Source organism: Epinephelus lanceolatus, chromosome 5 (genome assembly GCF_041903045.1).
Source record: "Epinephelus lanceolatus isolate andai-2023 chromosome 5, ASM4190304v1, whole genome shotgun sequence".
In the NCBI taxonomy this organism is placed as follows: Eukaryota; Metazoa; Chordata; class Actinopteri; order Perciformes; family Serranidae; genus Epinephelus; species Epinephelus lanceolatus.
In genome coordinates this window covers 31189630-31214193 of record NC_135738.1, presented here as the reverse complement: position 1 = coordinate 31214193, position 24564 = coordinate 31189630, and the positions used below count along the sequence as shown (strand labels likewise).

Here is a 24564-nt window from a genome sequence, read left to right as displayed (position 1 = left end):
TTGTAGTTCTGGTTTAAACTATATATCAATGCAGCATTTCTCTTTAAACATAAGAAACATTTTGCTCTTCATCTTCCAGATATCACAGCGAGTCCTACTCGTGACAAGTTGCATTAAAATTGTGCTGAATTAGAAATGACGCTGGGTAAACTGTGGACTCCAGTAATAATGCCCTCTGGGATGATCACCAAGAGTAACACCATTCACGTTATAAAGACATTTGATCCATTGCTATTATGATGTTGTTCAGTGCAGCTTTTGCTCCCCTGTTGCCACTGAGGGATGACTGTCGAGATGACTATCGTGCAAAATCATCTCGTTTTTAAAATATAATGAAAAAGAACCCAAAACTGTCCTGCACTTTTTCTACTTTCAAACAATCTTACTCAGGAGTCATTGTGCAATCTAAAAAAAAGTTAGATTTTTTACATTCCTTAAAAAAGAATCAGGATGAATCAGGGGTTTTTTTTCGAACTAAAGAGTCTCAAGCTGTCACCACTACTTGTCAATGTTTCCAAAGGGCTGGGATGTGTTATTTGACTACGAAAAGTGAGACGAACAAACAAGCAGCATGCTTGACAAATGTACGTTTAAGCATCTCACATATCTGTGAGCAAGTTCTCCTATCTTGTATCAAAACACACCTTAGGCTGTCTCATCCAACGCTACACACACAAACTGTGATACTGAATCAATATCTGCTGTAGCTCCTGAGTACTGAGCAAGTTTCAGCACACTGCTGCAGAGTGAACATCATTATTGATCCAATATTGCAGTTTACGTTTGCCAAACACAAAATGGGATACAGAATATAAAGTGATTGCATGTGTTATTGACTAGCTGACTGTGTTCATATTGATTCAACTGTGCATTTTATTATACATGATAATATACAGCGGGATGTGGTGTTTATAATTTAACAAAAGACCTGCAGCTGCCACGGCGCCAGTGTGTTGTGGATTTGAATAAAAACATTCAAACTTGGATGTATGTGTGATCTCATTTGTTTGGTTAGAAGACCTTCGCAAAGTGACAGAACAAGTGCTCATTAGACTGCGATTATCCACTGAATCGATAACGTGTGTAGAGTTTATATGCGGCAGTCACAGGTTGTTCAGCTGCTGGATGTAGACCCTGAGCTCCTCTGCAGCACAGCCACTGAAACGCTTGCGCTCTCCCTCTTGTTAACACCAGGGCCCGGAAAGGCTCCTGTTCTCCTCTCACTACCTCACCACACTTCACACCAAGCGCCAATAAAGTGTGCTGCTCCTGCAAACCTCACACAGGAGAAAACCTTCTGCAAATATACCATGTAAGTTTAGAAACTTGTCCATGAAATAAATCTATGTTATTCTCCAGTATCACTAACATATGAGCTGCTGTATACAAAGTGAATCTGTCTGTCTCAGATAGCCGCAGGTTGTTAAATTGATCAATACATTTAGTTTGCGGTAACACATGAATGTAACATTTACATTTATAGCCACAAGGCTTTCATTTATTGAACCTTAAATAATGGATCTTTACGACATAATAAAGCGGAGGGGTTTATAAAATCCTTTTTATAAGGTGTTTAAAGTCTTTCCTCAGCCTTCACACAGTCAGTCAATTTTAATTGTTGATGCAGTGCTAGTTTTAGCATTAGTTGTTTCTCTTTCTGGATTTGATATTTTTGGACATATGTCATTACCTCAGCAAATAGTGTCATGCATTAGTAGAATAGTTTGACATTATGGATACCACTCGCATGTCGATAAATATGAAGTAAATATGAAGAACTGGTTAGCTTAGCATAGCACAAAGCAAATTCAGCAAACAAGATATAACCTGTTGATAATGGAGCTTTACAGGTGTTGATAGGCCAGTTTTCAGAGATGCGGACTCAAGTCACAAATTTGATGACTTAACTTGACAAATTCAAAAGAGACCTAAACATCAATGACTCGTGACTTCACTTGGACTTGAAAATAATTGATACCTTCCCCCAGGCCAAAATAAGAAGGGAAAGTTCCAGACATTTTGTCTAATATAAGATTTTTTGAATACAAGAAGACAGGACAGAAACATACAACTTTCATTTTGTTGTGAAAGTAAAATGTCAACACTACTTTTTATGAGGAAGTTCAGTTGCATTTGTTTTAACACAGTGGTTCCCAGCTGGTCCCGCAACAGGGTCCAGATTTCTCCTTAGTCATTAGTTCAAGGTCCACACACTGCAATACATTCAGTGTCATGGTAGCTGTCTGGTAGTCATTTACTCTACAGCAGGAAACAGCGCTTCATAATAAAAGCTCTTGACCAGATATTCACTGTACTTAAAAATGAAGTGTTCTTTTTTTTTTTTTTTTTTTTTTTTTTTTTTTTACAAACTTGACACCATTCAAAGTCACTTGCAGTCCATTCAGAATGGACTCCCGATTCATCAGTTGGGAACCACTGTTTTAACAAACTTGTTGCAAAAAATGAATAAATACACAAGTTAAGAAGCATTCATGATTTTTCTAAGTTTAATGTATTATAGCCCTGTTGTTAAGATGGCATTACATGAGGTGAAGAGCGCATCATGACTTGTTTAGGACTCGAAACTTAGAGTTTAGAACTTTGAACTTAGACTAAGAGTTATTGTGGTTTTCAAAACAATGAGTTGCTCCCACCTCTGCTGATTTTGTCACCTTTGGACGGAGCCTGGGAGCTGCTCCCACCTGTTTCCTGTTTTTATGCTGAGCTTAGATTACCAGCTGCTGGCGATAGCGTCATATTTACCATGCAAACAGGACAGTGGTTTCAGTCCTTTCATCTGACTCTTGGCATGAAAGTGCATAAGCATATTTCCAAAGTAGTCATTTACACTTTGCTCTGCCTCCACTATCTTGAATCACCCACATTGCCTCCAACTGCGGGCCACATACTTTGGTGTTACAATACTTTTTGAGATGCAGGGGTCAAATCAGTCTGCACTCTTGCATCCTCAAAATGCAACATTGAGACAGTACCAGCTGCAATATTGATGAGGCTCATTGTGCAGAACATTTTTCCACAGTGGGCCAAAAAAATAAAAGAAACATTTTTGTGATGTTTGGTGATGCAAAGCGGCACTGGTGTGTTCTTGATGCTTTCCATCTTGCAACACAGTCTGGAGACGTTGCGTTTCAGCAATATTCTCAGCTGCCAGATTCTATTACTCCCACAAACTTAACCTTTTGGAGCCCTGATAAATATTTATGTTCCACAGCAGTGCCATTACATCCAACGAAGAAATATGGTTTCTGTTTGGAAATATTCGCTCAGCTGGTATATATAAAACACTAAATCTTATTCCATCTTTGTTTCAGTTTGATGTTGAGCCAATATCTGATGCTGCAGCTGCAGTGAACAGGTGGACTTTCTAGGAGGCAGAAAATCCAAGAGCGATGTTTACCTGTTTGTGATATTATCTATTATTTTGGTAACATTGCTATAAAAGAGATATAAATAAACACACTGCTGATATCCTTCAGAAGCCTTTTCACGGTTTTCCTGCTCTGTGCTCTCGCTAACATCGTCTCCCAGCCCACAGTTTTACAACCCTGAGATAAAGCACTTTTATTAAAAATGCATCCAAAGTGTTAAATATACATGCGCTGAAAATCAACCAATTTTATGAAAAGCATCATATTTAGAGAGTTGAGATATGAACGAACAACAATAGCTATAAAGAAGAGGAGGAGTTTGGACCTCCTACTCACAAGGTCATGCTTTGTTTTCAAAAATAACTTTATTACAGCATTCGTCTTCATGAATACTCACAGGACGAGGTGAGCAATGTCTGCTGGCAGAGGAAAAAGCAGTCAGATTGAATATCAAAGTGTAGCTGACACCTTGATAAGAAATCTTTCACAGACATGTGTTTCTACTTGTGACACACAGATGAATCAGATGAGCAAAGGAGAGAAGGAAGGAGAGAGAGTGTCTTCCATATTTGCCAGTTTGCTTTCCGTACGCCCCTTCACAGGCTTGATTGATGGAGACACAGATGTGGAAGAGGAGCAGCTGCTCGGTGCTCTCAGGTGTAATTAAGAAAGGGCTCGGTCACACAGAAAGGCCCCCGGGAGGCCCGACAAGAGCACGGAGGAATCAGCACGCCTCGGAGAACAGCGAGATCCAGCAGCAGGCTTCCTTCGGCTTGTTACAGTGAGAGACTTTAAATGGATAGGCTTAATTGTCGAGGCATCTCTCCGACCATCTGTGTGTGTGGGAGGGTGTGTTTCGGCTGCGTGTCTGTCTCTGTCTGTGCTGCTTGTGTGTTCGAGCTTAAGCAAACTACGAGCCGTCGCGGTGGCAGAGCAGAACTTAAGTTAGAGAAATAATCAAAGAAATCAGCCAGGAAATTGTGTTTCGACAAGTTGCTCCTCAGAGTCTCCTGCATTCACGCATACAACTTCTGTGGAACACAGCAAGACGTGTGACCAGACTCCCAATTTGAAGATTAGCCAAAGTTTTCTTTCTCATACACACACGTGCACACACAAACGCATCCATTTTTCACACTGATGCAACATTCGAAATCACAGCCGGCGGATGTTAACATGATCCCTCCTTGGCTCCCCTTCCTCCCTCCCAGGGCACCTCACTCTGTCCGATCAGGAGGCCATGTTCTGTAGAATCAGCACGTCTGCTCGGTGCTCCCTGGTGGCTGCCGGGCTGAGCCTGCTGAGGCCCGATCTGCTGTAATTTGCCAGGCCCATTACTCCCACAAATGTGATGGCTGTGAGCCCTGTGAGTGTGAAACAGTTGGTGGGATGAAGAGCGATAGAAGGAGAAAGAGAGAGAGAGAGAGAGAGAGAGAGAGAAAGCAGGGTACCACTACTGCTTCTGTCCAGCCACAGTGTCTGAGAGCGTGTGATGCGTCGTGCTAATGGCACCAATTATGCACCAGAGAGCATTGCTGATGGGCTGGTTTCACAGCAAAAGTGCCGTTGCAGGGGGAGGCCTTTGGGTCTAAAAGAATATATGATGTTAGAAACAGAGGGAGAGACAAGCCGCTTGGGGCTTTTCTTTCCTAATAGCGGTCTGCTCGCTACCCAGACATGTGGAGGTGTCTGGTTGGATCGCAGCCACGCAGGAATTTATGTCTGTTATTTTCAGAGGGGCAATCCAAGCGAGACCAGGACCAATCAAACGCTCTCAATAAAACTGACTTCCCTCTGGAAGTCTCAAAGGCTTTCAGTAGATTTGATTTGAAGTCTATAACTTAGAAAGTAGTGGGCGTGGGGGCTGAGATGCTGTGATACTCGCTCTCTGCCAGATTGTAAAACTTCAACTCCCCCGTGAGATGGAACTATTGGAGAGCAGAAGGTGCATCACAAGTAATCATTCTGTTTTTGTAATCCTCTGGCGTGATTGTGCTTATTGTGTGATGTTTACAAGCAAAAATGAGTTTACCCACCTTTTCATGTGCTGGTGCACAGCATCATAAGGGAACATTTTGTGCAGAGAGTCTTGTTATAAGCAAAAAGAGCCAGATTAGAAAATTCTTAGTCATGTAATTGGCTCCTCCGGCATGTGAGAAGTAAAAGAGTCGTCTATGAATGTCTTGATGGGCGTCAGGAGAAAACTTTAAAGTAAAGAAAAAGTTATAATTTCATTATATGTTTCTGAGCTACCCGCATTCATACAGCAGATAATTACAAGTCTTTGCTCAGAAGCAGGTTTTTTTCTCGCACACAGCAGGGTTCAACAACACAACAGCAGAGCCGACTTGCTCACTCATGTGCAGATGAAATAAAAAAAATGGGAGATCTCGGCAGACAGGGGAGTGAAAATGAGACCATCTATATTCAAGAGATCTCTCGTTCAAAAACAATCACACAGACGTGCATCGTGAAGGCAAGCCAGCACAGCCACACCTTTGATGCACAGATGGCGTGTGTAAACTGTCTCGTTCCCCCTCCTGCTCTTCCTCTCCTCCTCTCCACTGTAATCTCTCTCTCTCTGCCTCTCTCATCCCTCATGTCCCACATTCTTCCTTCCTCTCGTCATCCCGTGTGTCACTCAACGGATTTCTCTAACTCTGCCGGCAGCAAAGCACCTCGGCTTGCAACCCGTCCTGCCTAAATTTAATAAATGAAGCCCTGCGAAATTGGCAAGCAGGGTGGGAACACCACGGCTGGGTAAATGTTAGCTGAAAGCCTCGGTTTATAAAGACGGTCCGCTCCTTCTGTGATTTGGAGTTGTCATTGGAAAAAGCCAGCGACGGGATTGTCTACGGGCGAGACAAATTTATGCAGATGATCCTCTTCTGTCTAAATGGCTTACTGAACACTGAACTGAGGCGAGCCCGCCAGGAGTTTTGTGGGCTTAAGGATAACAAGCAATCAAACAGACTCCGACACTAAGTCTGATTGGGGTCAGCGTCATTGAATTCAATCATGACCTCCCATTAACAGTCAAGAAATATTAGGAAAAAAGAAAAGCCCTCGACGTGGGCCGTCTCAGTGTTTCAAAAATGAGAGCAGAAATTACATACAAATAATTCCACTCAGTATATATTATAATATTTTCATTATTAAATGAAATTAAATGACAATTTGGGAAATGTGCATTCTCTGTGTAATAATTTTAAGGTTAGAACATTGATATCACCCTCATGTCTGTTGATTAAATGTTAATCTACAGCCCGCTGCTAGTTAGCTTAGCTTAGCAAGAAGATTCAAACACAGGGAAACACACCCCTCCTCCTTTTAACCACAACTTATCTAACTGTTCCTGTGTCCAGTCTTTGTGCTAAGCTTAGTTAACATGCTTGCTTTGCATGAAGACTGCAAACAGCTAGCCTGGCAGTGTTTAAGCACATTCAAAGCTCACTACATGTTATACTTTGTTTGTTTAAGCCATACAAATTATTAAAGTGAAAAAGCAGCATTTCGCTGTTTATCAGGGGGTTATGTTGCCAGGTTAGAGTGGCCATATTTTCAAACCCTCAAACTGGTATGCAGTCAGAAGACATGTTCCTCTAGGGCTTTCAACCAGAAGGGGATCTCTTGGTAAAGATTAGGAATAAAATCGTGGTGTGGGTTAAAGTCAATAGCTTTTTGTCAGAAATGGCTTTCTTGGAGAAAGCCAACAAAGAAAGCTTCTCCAATGTGCAACAGGGACCCTTATGCCTCATTTTAACACAGCTTTGTTTTGTGTCCTTGTTTCCCTATAGTATACGAAGTACACCCTTAGTGTTCAACACAAAGAAATGCATTAAAAACGCCACCGCATATATGACAAGGTAATTTTGAGCGTCTTTTGTTGGCCTGTCAGGTGTTTCATGAAACATGCATGCCATCTATATGTTACGTGGCTAGCATAGCAATGCTAACTAGCTACACATGATACTGTTAAACTTTTCACTTGGACAAAATGTATAAATAGAGCTGTATCACATTCATTAACCTGTTTGCTAAATATTTTTATGCAAAAAAAGGTTCTCATGGGAATGAATGGATTTCCGGTTAAACAGGGCTATGTTGAAATGAGGCATTAAGTGTACCTCCCGTTTATTTATGCGCTTATGCATGAACCATAGGCGTTTCATCAGGATAGGGGAGAATTATTTCAGCGCTTTAGCACACCTATCAAGTGCACCTTTCAACACCATGGACAACACCTCAGCAGAAGAAAAATTATGTTTTGTTCCACCAAAAATCCAGCAAAACACAGTGTCTTTGAGGACTGAATAATATCACAGTAACACACAGGACCAATAGTACAGTCCATGGTTCAAAAGCTCTGGTTGTGTTTCACCAGATGGGCAGCAAAGGTCCTCCTGAGCTACCCGTTTCAGATGGCTGTCACTGGCATTTGCACTGCTTGTAACCACCATTTACATTTGGCTGTCTTTTATTTTCAGCAGCATTTACACCATGCACGACTGAACTAGTACTTTATGATTATTTTTTGGGTTTTTTTGCCTTCATTCAACAGGACAGTTTAAGCATGAAAGGGGGAGAGAAAGAGGGGATAACATGCAGGAAAAGGCCACAAGTTGGAATCTAACTTGCGCTCGCTCTTGGGACATTGCCTTTGTACATGGGATGCCAGCTCTGTCTACTGTGGTACTGGTTGCCCTTTCACCACTACTTTACAAAGGAAGGAGTAGTCTTGCGGAGCTCTTTAGAAAAGACTGACTTCCTCTTTGGCATGGCAGCTAACTGTTAGTGTACTGACAGGTTCTGTTTGAAAGAGCTGCAGACATCATAGCAAGAGCTTTGATAATGACCCACTGATTGCCACACAGAGAAAAATTAGTGCTGAATAGACCCTTTTAAGGCCGGCGTCACAATGACATCGGTTTGTTACCTTGAGGCAAACAAAAATGAAGACAACTATGATTAAATGCGATAAAACAAAAGCAGGCGATCATCAAAAATGCTCACAGCCACACTTCATATCAGGTTCGGGGAAAAGTATTTCCTGTTGTAGAGATGAATGATGTTTTGCGTATTAAAGGTTATCATGTCCATGTCATCAGACACTTTGGAAAGGAATTAAGAATTATGCTGGGTTTCTCTGTAATGCTAACTTGTTAGTGTTACACTTATAAGAATGACACGGTGGCCGATTCCTTGTGTAGCATATTAACTTTTTTTTTTCCTGTGGGAGCAGTAAAAAGCACAATATCAGTCCTTTGGCGTCTGTGTTTCTCTGCACTACAACAACGATCTGACATCTCACTCTACTAGTGGCAGGTGTCAGTCATTGATACCTTACACACACAGCGCCCTCTGCTGACCAGGTGCTCCAACCATTTAAGGCACAACCAGACCTGCTAGAAAATAATAAAGATCACATAGACTACATCAAAACAGTAATTTTAACATATGCTGAAGTCCTTAGCTGTTTGTAGTGAGTTTTAATTTTAAAAGGGGGGAAAGATATTTAAATCCTTTTTCATGTCTGTCTCTGAAACACTTTTAATGTCTCTGAAGGACACTCAGTGCCACACTAGCGCATTAGCTAACATTCGATAGCAAAAGAAACTGGAGGGAAACTTTGTGTCGCCCTTCTTTGTAAGATTGGCATGGTAATCAACCACAAAGCTTCCTGTCGGATCATCCATTCACTGAGTGAGAGCATATGGGTCGGCCAGTCTGGTCCCGTTGGCCAACAGAACTTGCTAACTAGCGCTAACTAATGTCTGTGGAGAACTGTTTTGCCTCCAGCTAAGCCCCGCCCACCTGAAACATCATAGTGTTTACTAGAAGTAAAAGGGTCTATTCAGACATGTTGTGCATTGTTTATGTTTTTATATTGGATTAGGTAACAATGAGTGGTACAGAATGTGATAAATGTCTGTGCAAGTGCTGAAAACAAGCATAATCTTATTGTTATTATTATTTTAATTGTGTTAAAAAGAGGGACACTTTTTGTGTCTTATAGATATTTATTGGGACTAAGGACACAAATCTTCAAAACGGGACAATCCTGGACAAACAGGGACGTATGGTCACCATATGCCAGGCAACCAGCTGCAATTCAAGGACTTTGTTGCTCCCACCTAAGAAATATCCGACACATAACTCCCATGTAAAGCAGTAAATTGCAGTTTTTACACTTTGATTTATGTACAAATAAAACTCTGTAAATAATAATGGTACGTGAGTGAGTAGAGTTTACAAAGCTATAGCTACCGTCTGTCTCTTGCCAACTGTATACAGTTGGCACATTGGCTGTTGGGTGCGGATAAATACAGACTTCACAAAACAGTCAAATTTGCACAAATGAATCGAGGTGAACATTTGCTTTGCTTTCTGTCTGAACGCACCTTTAAAGGTGGTTTCCCCCTGCTTCCAGTGCTTGTTCTGATCAGAAGCTGGCTGGAGCCATATATTTACCATGGTACCAATCTTTTCATCTAACTCACAGCAAAAAAGCGAATAGGCACATTCCCAGAATGTCACACTCTTCCTTTGAATGAAATAATTGTGTGTCTGCATGGTGTGATTACTGTCCATGCCACAAACACTCAAAAAAGTTCTCAGATGTTCCCAGTAAGAAATAGAGAATGTGTGCCCTGTGCTGGTTGTTTGCTGAATTAAATTTAGCTGTCTCTGTTGGCATACTAGTGGGTGAAATGAGATTTCTTTTTCACCTGCTTATTGCACTTATAGAGGGAGGGCTGAATAAAGGGTCTTCTTTTTTCCTCACTCCCTCAAATGAGATGGAGCGTATAGAAACCCTAGCTTTCCTCCACAGGCAAAATTCCTTCCTTAGATAACTCTTGTGAGACCTGCTTTGCCTTTTGACAAGCTGACTGACAGATAGGCTAATCTGACTGACGGATCGCGTCTTTAAAAGAAAGTGGAAGGAGCAAAAGTTGTCAAGCGGGCCCAGATATGGAAAAGCAGTCAGTGAGCTAAGGAGTCAAGGTTATCCCGAACAGTAGAGAGATTTCAGCGAAGCATTTCCCTCTACTTTATGATGAAAGACTGCTGTCATGTTAAACATCAGATATGGGTTGGATCACAGAGATATGGGGAAGAAAGAGCGCAGATTGGTGAGGTATTTGTTAAGAGAGCCTGATAGTTCTGGAAAAGAAAAATGAAAGGCGCTGCAAATCTCTAATGCGCATCTGATTTTGTGCTCTTTGCATGTGTGCGTGGTGAGGAGCAAGTGTGGGTATAGCTAAACAGGGAGGCCCGTGGAGGATTCGGTTTTCACTCACAGGAAATTCAACTTTTTCTTATTGCCTGTTTCAGATCTCACCAAGAAGGTGTGGGGGCGTTCAGCTGCTTGGAGCCGGGGAATCGATGCTGTAGGCAGGCAGAGCGAGGGATCAGCACTGAGAGGTGCGGAGGACAGGACACTCTTGTATCACTCACAGGGCGTTCTTGGCAGATTGTCGTCCTTTGTGTGTGCTTGTGCAGTAAGACCTTTGGCTGGTAATGTGCCTCAGCCCTGTATCACCAGAAAAACCCTGTTCTGTGTATGCGTAGGTAGACTTCCAGCCCCTCCAGTTCCCATTTCTGAGATAATTTCTGCCTGCCTTTGTTTTGGTGTATTCACTTGTGCTGCCTGAGAGGTTTAAACACAGGTTAGGTGAGGGCAGCAAAGTTGGAACAACTAATCCCCCACTGATGGAGGGTTTAAAGCTTAAATCATCCAACAGCAGAGATGAAACAAGTGAGAACTGAGATGCAGCCATGACATTATTTCACCAATCTGTCTGCAAGTCACAGTAAAGACACACTTTAGCCAGCGTGACTCTGCCACAGCGGGAGATAAATCTGAAAGACTGCAAACAGAATCGACCCCCATTCCCAGGAGTAATGGGGCTGTCACAGGCTAAGCCTGACCCCACGGTAACCCCCCGGGGGCAATGATATGGCACCCATCTCTTCACACCAGGGAGTCAGCGGCAGAGTGAGGAGGGGGGCACACATCTTATGATAGCAGTCATCCTCACTGGAATGAGGAAAAATAGAGGTCATTGAGCCATTGTAGTCCCATGGGAGACATGTGTGATTGTGTGTGAGAGGGTAGAGTGAAAAACCCTGCAGAGAGCATGACAGTGACAGAGAAGGAGGAATGAGAGGTGGGAAGTGGTTGTTGATGCCGGCTGGAGCTGATGGAACCTGCCTCCATGAAATATGGGAAATATCTGGTCCTCTCACACCTGCAAACACCTCAAATGATGATGGCAACAGGAGCAGGGTCATTTTTTTAGTTGGACTTAGTGATGTGTTGGTTCTATTCACTGCCTGGTAAGATCACATGCATTTCCAAGACGCAATGAAACGTACCCCCACGGCATCAAAGCGTAATGCACGGCGAGGCAATCTTGCATCCAATCTAGAGACTCGGCTCCAGTAGCCTGTGTGGTCTCTGGAGGGGTGAGACATGCCTCCTCGCGCAGCCTCTCGCCGCTCTCCATCCATGGCGCATCTCCAGCTCTGAATCCACTCCGGCTCTGGACACACCGGCGGCAGCGCTGATCCACTCACACACATACACACACTTTCACAAATGCAGCGCAGAGGACTGGACCGCCCGGAAAAATCCTACCGAGTGCGTTGATGGTAAGGCAACATGTTTTTTTTAATCAGCTGTTGTTGGATTTTACGCGCAGCGAGCCGCAGCCGAAGTGTTATCTGAAAAACAAGATGCTCTAATGTGACGGAGAGTATCACGATAAGGATTATATGAGCGGTACAATCAGTCTAAATGACAGTGATTTCTCCACACAGCGACTTAAAGTGTGTCTGCGGTACTTAGTGGTGAGTTTAAAGTGATCTGGAAGGCTACTTTATCGGCTTTACTGTGATGCTCCACATGGGCTCAGTGATGTGGTGACACATATTTATTGTATTTATTAAGTTATATTCTGGAGGGAATGGCTCTATGTTGAGTTTACATTGGTATTAATGAGTGAAAATGTATTATAACTGTATTCAGATGCAAATGATGTGCTTGTCATCATCACTTACAGTTAGACTCGGACAGCAGCCCATCATGTGTGGATGTAAGTGATGGGATACAAAAGTTGCAGGTCCATCCTGTCTTTCTTAATTTCATCATCCCTTAACTTTACATTGTTTTCCTCACTTCACTTATCTGAACACTTAACCTGCTCTGCCCCCTCTTTCTCTCTCTTATTTTGCTGTTTGTGAATGAAACAGGGCAACATGAGATGAAGCTTTTTCTTCATTCCTCCCTCCCCTGTGCGTAATGTAGTGCTTTTACTGTGTGTGTTTCCGTGTGTGGGTGTGTGTGTGCACGCTGGAGGAATCATGTAGGACAAGATTCAGCTTCTTCCCTATCACAGGAGCTCCTCTGTAGCCCGGGGTCAGATGCAGCTCCTCTGTGCACAGCAGCAGCTCTGCTCTGCTCTCTGCCTGTGGCACTCTGCGTGAATATATGTATATATATATATATATATATATATATGTGCGTGTGTGTGTATGTGTTAGTTTAGAGAGAGGGGGAAAAGATGGATAGATAGATGGAGAGCAGAGCAAGAAACGCTAGCTGGAGACTCAAAGCTCCTCCTGTCGTTGCTACTGTTTCTCAACTCTCCGTGCTCCCCAGGATTGATCATCAGGCTTTGCCAATAAACCGCTTCACTCAGAGGATCTGTGAACACACCGAGGTGCCTTAATAGAAAAATCTTTGGCACTGTCACATCCCTCAATCACTTGCATCCCAAATCCCTCAGTCCCACCCTCATCACTAACTTCTCTAATCTCATTTGTTGCCTTTATTTTCCACAGAGGCAATTGCCTTCCCTGCGCCGTGCACAATGTCATTACCTCCAACACTTTTGCTGCAAGCTATGTTATCTCAGCAGCAGCAACGCCTCAGTGTACAAGTCAAACCTGCCAGAGGAGCGTGCACCGCACAGTGTAATCTTTCCTTGATCTTGTCCCCGAGGCTTTTATCCCCTGTAAGCACTGTTATTGTTTAAGGGATACAAAAGCTGGGACTGTCTGAAGCTCACGGCCCCCTTCCAGCTGTTGACAGTGTGTGTATTATTCCTGGTGTGAGTCCCGGTGCGGGAGAAGTTATAAGCCAGGGAGAAAAGAGGACTTGCAAATCAAATTGCTTTAATCCATTGAAGCATCTGTCCTCATTCTCCAGAGGGCAGCAGGGTGTGTAGCAAAGGGTGCTTTGAGCCCTGATCACGGCTGGAAAGGAAAACAAAACCTGTCGCTGAGGAATCATGTGAGGTGCCTTGGTCATCCAGCTGTGCAGTACATGTAGGGTATGGATGGCAGGACTGTCAAATTGACAGATTTTTTTCCCCCTCTTAAGTGTCAGGGGCGATAAGAAGCTTGGTCAAAGTTTCTCATTATCTACAGTCATTCGTGCTTTTATTTCTCTGCTTTTTCATCCGTCTCTCCTGTCCTTCAGCAGACACACAAACAGCTTTAAAGTTGTTCAGAGATAAGAGACAAACAGTTAGATCGTCCCCGTTTCTGTCATTCTGTCTGCAGCTAACAAAGTTTCTCCCCCTGATGGGTTCATTCTGCGATTGCTGTTTTTAGCCGTATTCAAACAGAATGGCTCATGATGTCAGCTCGATTTCTTTTCCCCCTCACCCACAGAGTAAATGTCTTTGGTTTTGCGCTGTTTGTGATTAATGGAACATCAAAAGCCGATCTGAGCTCAGTGTGATACATTCCTGAGGATATGAGTCTGCCAGGGACACATAAACATCATTAATGAACAAGAGGCAGACTGGAGAGAGACAGAGTGACAGAAAGAGGGTGAGGAGGCAAACAGGAAGGCAATATTTATTTTTGTCAGTAATATGATGTATATTTACCTGCGGTTTTGATGATGATTGCCTTGGTGAGTGATGGAGACACACTTTGTGCCCAGGGATCGCGTGTGATTACCTACCATCAGTTTGGTGCAGAGGGACAAATGGATGGCAGCACCTTTTTTTTTTTCTAAATCCATTTGGAAAATCACATCTCCCTTTGCTCTCTCATGCCCAGTGGCAAAAAACTCGGAAGTGTACAAAGGAAACTTCTCCACTCATCTATGTGAAGATAGCTATATTTATCTGGGTATGTAGCTCTCTGCTGGGCTTAGAGGCTTAATTATCCAGAAGAGAGGAAAGCAAAAATGAAATGCAATTATGCAACTGTGTGCGCACGGTATCTTGAATAGTGGAGCTATTTCAGATAGGGACATTACTGCTACCATTTCCCTGAAGAGGTCTGACCTTTGAGTTGTGTTTTTTCTGCAGTGCAAATTTTGGGGATCCTTAAGGAAACAAATCCTGAACCTGTTTATTCAAAGCATTTAAGCTACTTATGTCAGAAATGCTAAAAGGTGATGTCTCTTTGCTCTGCTTGAAAAGAGAGGGCAACCTTTCCTCAAGTATATTTTTTTTTTAAAAAAGTGTGTTTTTAAGGAAAACTGACATTTTGAGAAATACTCTTATTTACTTCCTCTCTAATATGAAGCTACAACCAGCAGCTGGTTAGCTTAGCTTAGCACAAAGACCAGGAACAAGGCGAATCAGCGAGCTTTACTCTGTCTGAATGCAACAAAATTCACTGACCAGCACCTCTGAAGCTCTCTGATTAACAGGCTATAGTGTGTTTAAACCTGCATACAACCCCCCAAATTGTCATTTTTATACTTTCATTTTTGTTTAGTAAAAAAGAGATGTAAGATTTTATTTAGTGAGCTTTTGATGTATGATTTTGTTAGCTTTGCACAGAGCCAGGCTAGCTGTGGGTTGCCAACTTCCTGTAATGGAAATAAGGAGCAGTGGGGAGGGGGTTGAACTATATGACTATATATCTGCTGATGCATGTTGTTTGATGTCATAAATTCCTTCATGACTAATGACTAATGGAGACAATCCAGTGGCAGATGATGCACTTGGCCTTGTGCATATTCTCACCAGGCCCCAAAGAACACTGCTCAGCCATGCAGCCAATTTTTCCCACGGGCTGCTTACGGTATTTCAACAAAAAAAATCCTTGTGGCTCAAAAGCATTTTCCCTATAGGTTGCCATTATAAAAGAGCCATCTGCAAAACTGTCGACAGGACACCTTGAACTGTAAACAAGGCTCTGACTCTTTCCATGAAGCATCTTTGATTCATGGAGGTTTTATATTTATCAAATTTTCCGCAAGCGGAGAAAAGCATTTTAAAAACCTGTGATGTCATCATGAGCCGAGCGAGAACTCTGGAGAAAGACTACTGCGCATATTCAGCTAAAAACTTTTTTTGGCATATGTGCCAGGTGAGCAACTCCACTGGAATGAATCGGCGCCATCTTGGCATCTAGGTGTTATTAAAATCTATGATTCACACTCACACATTGCAGCCATTGGTGATCATTTCCCCTTCCTTTCTGTAGCCTATTTTTGTAATCTCTTTTCCCTTTTTTTGGTGTACCATGCTCGTTGATTGCCATTTTTTAAATCTCACACCGCTGTCAGTACTGTATACAACGCTGTCACTTGTCACTTGTGAGCAGCAGCGTTGCTCTGATACACCAGACAGCAGCTTCTCATCAGTCGTGAATCACAACGGCTGAGAAGCACATTCTCTGTTTGAACAGGAGAATGTAACATGACAGACAGGCTGCAGGGTTTCCTTCTATCTTACAAAAATCTTCCTGTCTAAATAGTCAAACTTGTAATCTTTGTAAGATACATGTTAGGCTTGCACTGAATTGATTCTCAGAAATACAAAACTAAGCATGTCCCTGGTCAGTTTGGAGCACATTTTGTAGTTTCAAATTACGAGATGATTCTGTACTTACGGGACAACTGGCAAACCTACCTGTTTAACCTCATTTCCTGTCTTTAGACTAAGCTAAGCTAACTGGCTGCATCTTCATATTTACTGTACAGACACAACAGTGTTTCAGTCTTTCAGCCACAAGGCAGATAACCATATGTCTAAAATGCTGAACTATTCCTTTAGTCACTCAAATGACTCTTTTACTACTATAGAAAACACAGTTACACAATTTGTAGGACAAATGTTCACATTCTGAACCAGCAAGGGAAATCTGTACTGGGAAAGTTAATGTGACATACTTTACGTTCAACTGTTCAAGTGTCCAGCAAGAGCTGCTCAGTGGCCATCAGTGGAGTGCTGCAGGCGCAAAGGAGTGAGAGCTTCACATGTATGAAGCTGAGAAAATGCATCAAAATGAAATCTCATTGTGTGTGTCTCCCTGGCGGTATCAGCGTGAAGGATGTAGAGCCAGAGGGGGGGGCAGGATGGAGTGCTCCTGGAAGACGGTGCTGCTGCTGGTGTGTGCGTCTCTTGGGGTCCAGTACACTGCCATCCGGACCCTGAGGGACTCTCTGTCTGGACCCTGTCAGGGAACCTACCGCTGCCAGACCAGACACCACAGAGGTACACCTCGACAGCCAATCAAGATTGTCCTAAATACTGTCCTGCCTCGCTACAGGAGGGCATAAAGTGTATAGAGCTGTTGGCATATATACTGTGGATATGCTCATGTGCATTGCAAAAATAACTCAAATAACTTAAAATGTATGTATATTGTTACAGACTTTGGTTGTGCAGCTGCAGCAGAGGTCATAAACAGACACACACTCAACACCTGATCAGTGATATTAATAATATTTTAGCACTTTAAAGGAAAGAGACAGGATCAAACCTGTGCCTGAAGCTACAGAAAAAGAAAGCAGCTCAGTAAACAAGGGGATTCCCAACAAGTGGGGAAGAAAGAGAAATGAAATATGTGTGATTCGTTTTACAATTATCCTCCAATTTATCTCCATTAATCCCCTCTCACAGTGCAGCTGTAGCTCGCTGGCGTCGAGCTCCTGTGTACGAAAGTAACATCCCCTTTGCAATCAACTCCTCATCAGCAGTAATTACACGTTAGCTATTTGCGCTATATTTAGAGATCCGCCATTTCATAAGCCCCCTCGGTAACCACCGGCAGACAAGCAACTTACTCAGACGTGTTTACCCTCTAAATTATTTAAGCTTTATTGGCTTGATTCAGTGGTGTACTTTCTCCTGGACTGAAGTTATGACGAAAACCGACTCACTTTATGAGCTGAAGTAACTCTTCACAAATAAGTGAAATAACTCCTCTTTTAAGAGAAGTTGAACCTGGGGAACAGGTTGTGTGATCTGAAGTCGTTATTTAGCTCACTGTAATAAAAACAGGATGCAGCTGACATCCGTGTCACACAATATGAGTTAAACTTGACTTTGTTGTTTCTTTCTTCAAGACTCCAGGTGGAGAGCCCTGTGCGATGACAGCTGGATGCCCATAGAGTCGCCACGGAAGCACATCCTGCTGTTTGCCACCACGCGCAGCGGCTCTTCCTTCACCGGGCAGCTCCTCAACCAGCACCCAGGGATCTTCTATGTGTTTGAGCCTCTCTACCACGTCCAGCAGGCCTTCACCAACTCCAGCAGCAGGCTGCGTCGCACCCTGGACCGCCGGGCCCTACTGGGAGCGTACAGGGACCTGCTCCTCAATCTGTACACCTGTGACCTTCACTTCATGGAGAATTACATCCGTCCAGAGCCCCAGGACCACGTCACAAGCTCCTTCTTCCGCCGAAGTTCCAGTCACGCCCTTTGCTCCCCTCCTGTGTGTTCAGAGGGAGGGGATTTAGCAGCCTCTGATCCTCCTGATGAAACCTGGTGTCCCAAGAAGTGTGGGGCCCTGAACCTCACCCTAGCCTCCATGTCATGTCTGTCAAGGGAACACGTAGCCATAAAGACTGTGCGGGTCCCTGAGGTGGGGGACCTGCGCACCCTGACAGAAGATCCACGTCTGGACCTGAAGATCATCCACCTGGTGAGAGACCCCAGAGCCATCCTTGCCTCACGCATGATGGCGTTTTCAGATCAATTCCGTGCTTGGAAAATATGGAACGCGACAGGACGGCAGCCTCGATACGTGGACCTGACACAGATCACCAGCACCTGCAAGGACATGACGGCGTCTGCAGAAACAGGCCTTCAAAGGCCAGCGTGGCTGAGGGGACGCTACCTGCTGGTGCGGTATGAGGATCTGGCGTTCAACCCGAAGGAAAAGGCCACTGAGTTGTACAGGTTTGTGGGGCTGGAGATGGAGGACAGGGTACGAATGTGGATCGCAAAGAACACCAACAGTAACGTGTCGTCTCCATCAGAGTGGAACTACAGGTACTCCACCACCAGAGACTCCAGAGCGACAGCGGAGAGCTGGAGGCTTCGTTTGGGCTTTGACATCGTGAGGACCGTGCAGAATCTGTGCAACGACACTCTGGCTCTGCTGGGGTACAAGCAGGTGCACTCAGCAGGCGAACTCAGAAACTTGTCTCACAGTTTAGTAGAACACAGGACCTTTCAACCAGCCACATGGTAGATTTGATTTAAAAATCAATGTTATTTATTTATTTATTTATTTGTTTATTTATTTCAGCTGACTTACCGTTCCGTCATGATGCTGAGAAAATGAATGTAATTTATCTTATTTTTAAATAATTCCTAAAGAAATTTAATATCTCTTTATATGGTTTTGTCAAAGATAATAAAAGTGCCAAATGTCAATGCTGTTCTGGTGCTGGAAAAGGTGTTGATCGAAAATAAACAGCTGTATGTGTTGATTGAAAAAAATCTCGACTTGTTCAACAGTAAGCTGGATCCTGATGTGATGAAGATATTATGCTGTGTTTTTTTTTTCATGATTTAATTTTCTCATAATTTCAGTGTTTAAAGGAGAAAAAAAGACACTTGAAACAGCCCAGGCACCATTTCAGAGTAAATCCGACCCCAAGTCACACAAAAAGCGATGTTCCTGAAGGTGAGAAAAACAGGAAACGAGGCGGATTTATTTGTTAAAAAATAAATAAATTATAGCGCCTTCCAAGTGTCTCTAATGCATTTTGGAAAAGGATTAAAATGTCACATGTGGTAGGTAGAAAATCTTCTGCAGCACAGAGCAGTTTTGATTTCTCTGTGAAGACGTTGGGAATATGAGAATATGTTTGTTTGCTTGTAAATACTGATTAACTGTTGCAACGCAAGTGTGCAAATGCTAAGTAACGGATGTGTTTGAACATTTTATGTCTGTAACTATGCTGTTTATATTTTCTAGACTTTTTAAAATAAATTATTCATATGTAAGTAATAACATATCTACCACACAGCTTGCTGAAATCTTCTTGCAACCGCATTTATTTGATGTTTAATTTCTTCAATCTTGGGAGGAAAGCAGATAAGTGCTCGAGTTTTAGCGCAGCGAACAGAGAACGGTGCAAATCCATTGTCTTTTATCTTGTAATCCCTCTGTATTTGGTTTGTCTTTCAGCCAAAATTCAATCCTGCTGATGTGTCTGTAGTAACAGATATGTTTTTGACTCAAGAGAACACATGCTGCTCATGCTGTGCTTCATTTTGTGTTAACTTTGAACCAAAAAAGAATTATACCAGGATCATTCGGCGGTACCAGCTGTCTGCAGTGGCGTATAGACAGAGATTAGACAGCTGCAGGTTCTCTGCCAGTTCCACCATTTGAAATTGGTCTTTGTGTCTAAACAGAGAGAGGAAGCGTGCCATCTCCAGACACCAGCCCATTTATTCTCACATAGAGCTGCTCTCTTGAGATAAATGCTGGAAGTAGTTTCTGAGAAAGAACTCATTGCATGAATCATGGAGGAACCACTGATTGACTGTGATTTTCTTTCCTTTCAAATGCTAACATTGTATGTTCTTATGGAAGCTGCAATTGAAGCCCGCTGGGAGCTATGAGCTTTAATGCCGCCAAAGAAAGCCACTCCAGAGTGAAGGAAAGTATGCAATTTGAGTGGAACGGTCATGCTGCCTTGAGTACTATTAAATCTGAGGTGAAATTGTCCCTTTAATAATGTATTTTTAGACATCCAGTCCTCCCCACACTTCCTGTAGCTGCCCTATAGCTGCTGACACCAGGGATATCTCAGCGCGGCCCAAAGAATTGATCTACACATCCAGCTGAGGGGAAACAGGATTTAAGATGCATGGAGAAAAGATTGGCCGTCTTTCTTTGAACTTAATCTGCAAGGCTACACAAACTGGCCATAAAGCAAAGCTTTATGACACCTGGGGAGATATGCTTCATCGGTTTTTCCATCCACACCCTGACACACAAAGCTGCAAGTGGCCTGAGTCAGCCGTCAGCTAATTACCCATTTCTTTGCACTCAATAGCAGCAACCCCTCTCTGTCTCCTTAACTGCGCTGACAAATTTAGGTCTTATCAATACGGGTAACAAATATGAGGTGCATGCCGCTATTGGGAAATGCAGAATAGCACACTGTTAATCTACGCTAGTGGTTCCCAACGCATGTTGTTTGACACACCTCACAGTCCTTACAGATACAGATGAACCCGAGTATCCCTTCATTGACACTGCTGTTTATTTCAATAATTACCCATTACTTTTAGCTTACTTTTTCCATCGTTAATCATTACCTTAGGTTAATTATCAATCCATTACCTTTAGCTTACCCTTTAGACTGTCCTGCATGCCTGCTAACTAGTTTTCACACACTCTGAACTTATGCAGTGTCACAGCAAGGGCTGGATATCAGTCCTGGATTCCTTAGATGTATCTACCAAAATAACCCAGCACCAAGTACTACTGAAACTTCTCCATTCAACTGATACCTGCATTCGATCTTCTTGGCATCCTGATCCAGAAAAAAATTGTGTTTGTGTGGTTTTGCTCAGCCAATCTCAGCAAGTGTTCTTTGATTTAATGCAATGTATGATTTGCCCACTACCACAGCAGCTCCACCCATAAAGTCTGTGATGTGGGGATGTCAAGCACGGCGTATTTGACAGAGTTGGCAGTTCAGTGTGTTGAGATGCCAACAAATCATTCAAAAATATGGCTATACTACACGCCTGTGACATCTGATGGCATGTTACACAACTGAATGCTTCCTCTCACGTGATGGGTATCGAATGAATTAGAAAAAAAGGTGTCGAATGAAGTAGGGATGGGCATTTTAAGTAATTTCCATATTCGAGTACTCACATTGAATTATTATAGAATACTCAAGTTTTCACAAAAAAAAAACAAAAAAAAACAAAACAAATGTAAGAATAGGAGTGTAAATTGGCCAACAATGGAAAACAAGTGCTATTTGAAATTCAATTATTAAACAACAGGCTTCAATTAGCCCATTAAACCATCATCAAACTTTCTGTTGCTGCCGTTACATAGATAAGTTGAAGCACTGAGGGACCATCTCAACAGCCACTTTCTTTCCCGGTCAGTTCAGTGTCTGCCAGGTTAGCGAGAGCTCACACAGCAGCAGCAGAATCTGGCACAGAGCTGTTAAACAGTTCCAACAATCTCACATCGACACCGAAACAGCTTGACTCTGTCAATAAAGCATTAATAATCATTAGATAACATCAGCTGTATGACATTACATTACCCTGTCACTGTGGGTGTGTATGCGGGGGGACCCTCACCCACTGTTTCCCAGCACAGAGCTCACACTCCTGCAGCAGTAGTCTCTACAAGGAGGTGCTGACTGAAGCAAAACACTGCACACAGTTCGACATTGAAAAAATATATTACCCATATTAAACTCAAATTCATGCTCACATGTGAGAGGTTGGGCAGTGATTATTCTATACATTAAATGAATACTGACATCCAAATTGAGTTCTCGAGTACCCGTGCCAGGCCAAAAATGAATTACTCTATTGGTATCAGTAACACTTTAAGGGCAGTGGTTTACTTGTATTGTAATTTTCTAAACAATGCTCAGCCATACATTCTGACTCAATATGTGCCTATACTTTTCATTCAGATAGTAATTTTAATTTTATTAGATTAGTTGAGCTAATTCACAATGAAATTCTGAGTGCTTCCTGGTTGGGGATGACTGATCTGCACTGTCCTGACTGGACACGTACATATATAGTAGAGGTGTAGAGGTCAGAACAGACACAAGAGGAGCTCACACACATTTATGGATTAGAAAAACACACACACTCAAGCCAGGATATTAAAAGGCGAAGTTACCATTTTTATTCTGTAAATGGTTCAGTGTCATGTGGAGAGAGTGGCGCGCTGACATCTGTCACGCTGACGGCTCCTGGGAAGCAAAGCAACACTTTATCTTGCTTCTTTCTGCTGTTTTTAGATTTGAAATTTCCAAGTTGTTTTCAGTTGCTGTTGTTTTTTGAAGTGTTTTTTGCAGGGTTTTTTTGTCTTTTTCTTTTATATGTAAGTGTAAGCGCCTCTTGCATCAGGAGGTTGAAACGTGGAAGCAGCTGGGCGGTGATGCACTGAGTGACTTGCATTTGCATGGCTAACAGAAAGATGTTTTTCACACTCGTATAATAAAGTAAAACAGCACGATAAACCACAAATTCTGTGAAGGTGGAGGCTTGTTAGCAGCAGGAAGATCATCCTGAAGCTGAGAGGCGTAAGGTTCAGAGCTTGAGTGGGCAAGAATCTCTACTGCTGTACACTCATCTACAGTGTGAACAACAGCAAGCAAAAAAGAAAGTTTTCCCATAGAGAGTCACATTCATCATATTAATAAAGCAACTAATATGGTGTTTATTAGACTCAGACACGACAGACGCATGATTTATTCTCATTATTTCCTTTGCAACATGGTGCCCACAATTAAATAGCTGAAAAGGAAACAACAAACATTGTTTCCCGTGAAACAAACTTCATGTGCTATTAAAATTCAAGATAGATGAAAGGCACAGCATCATCGCTCAGTTTAACAACTTCAGGTCACAGGCGCCAACGAGCACAGTCACAGTATGAACCGGCTTCCAACAATATTTTGATAAGCACCTTCTTGACCTTCCAGCACCACTGTTGTGTCAGTGTCAGTCGAATAAGCTCCATCACGTAAATCCCCCCCTCTGCCCTGACGCCTGTCTGTAATCAGCCGCCTTAACCATTCGCTGCTCATGATGAGATGTGGGAGCGAAAGAGGTTGCGAGACGTCCTTGGAGTTGGTCCTCTAGCTGCAGGTGTGTCATCCAGGTTCATTATCCCACGGTCGATTCTTTATGATCCTTATCTGGGCGAGCAGCCAGAAAGTAGGCAAATTATGAGCTCTCTGGTTGTCACGCCGACACATAAACCGCATGCTTTGATCAAAATCAATGTCATCCCGTGTGAACGTGAGCATACATAAACATGTGTGTACCTGTGTGTTCAGGCGGGATAATGGTGACGCGGCGATGACAAAGGTGACACCCAGCAGCAGGGAGGCAGAGGACGATTTCTGCCCTTCTGTGAGCTCCACAAATTGCCCTCCTTATAGGAGAGCATTGATTTAAAAAAGGTCAGCGACTGGTGAGAAGAACGCACAGCCATATTGACAATCCCATTAAAACGACTTGTGAAAAATGCTGTTGATGACAAGGGAAACATCACCTATGTTCTTTTTTGTATCAGACTTACATCAGCACTTAAAGATGGCTTCTCACAGCACACAATATTTTTCATTTCTCTCTGCCTCTTAAGTGCTGAGAGCTACTATAAGCCGTAATTTCCACAAGCTAAGTACATGCAGTGTATCATATCTGAATGTTTTATATAAGGATGTTAAAAAAACGATGAGGAAATAGATTGAGCTCTCCTGACATTTAAGCTCCGCAGTTTTTTCCTCTATTGACATGACCATTAAAATCCCAGTAGCCCCGGCGCAAACAGTTTCAATTTTTCACTCTCCTTACTGGGAGCCAAAGACGTCATTTATGGAGAGATTAAGGAGCATTTAAGACAGAATGAAACCACTTTGAGCCACAGTATCTTTATTACTGGAGCCACACGGGCCCTGAGCACACATCAGCCTCTGTCACACCCATCATTCAAATGCTGTTATTTCCCCCTGTGCGCACAGAAGAGCTTCACAAACACACACGCACACACACACACACACACACACACACACACACACAAGCCCTCAATATGCACCCTTGCTCTTCAGCGGCCATCTTTACTTCTCCGTCTCCGCTCTCTTTCTCTCTCTTTCTCTTAGCATCTGAGCATTTCTTTACACTGAGACTCTGTCTGTGATATCTTTTGTAGTGAAAGTTGCATTTTTATGGCA

The 24564-nt window shown here is 42.9% G+C and overlaps 1 protein-coding gene across 1 annotated transcript; it reads left to right on the top strand.

The window, feature by feature from the left end:
* The first annotated feature begins 11413 nt into the window (after positions 1-11413).
* On the top strand, positions 11414-19621 carry LOC117253452 (carbohydrate sulfotransferase 1). Its single transcript, XM_033620905.2, has 3 exons — positions 11414-12044; positions 16690-16861; positions 17716-19621. The coding sequence occupies exons 1-3, from the start codon at positions 12042-12044 to the stop codon at positions 18843-18845; spliced, it is 1305 nt and encodes a 434-aa protein (XP_033476796.1). The 5' UTR covers positions 11414-12041; the 3' UTR covers positions 18846-19621.
* The last annotated feature ends 4943 nt before the right edge of the window (positions 19622-24564 follow it).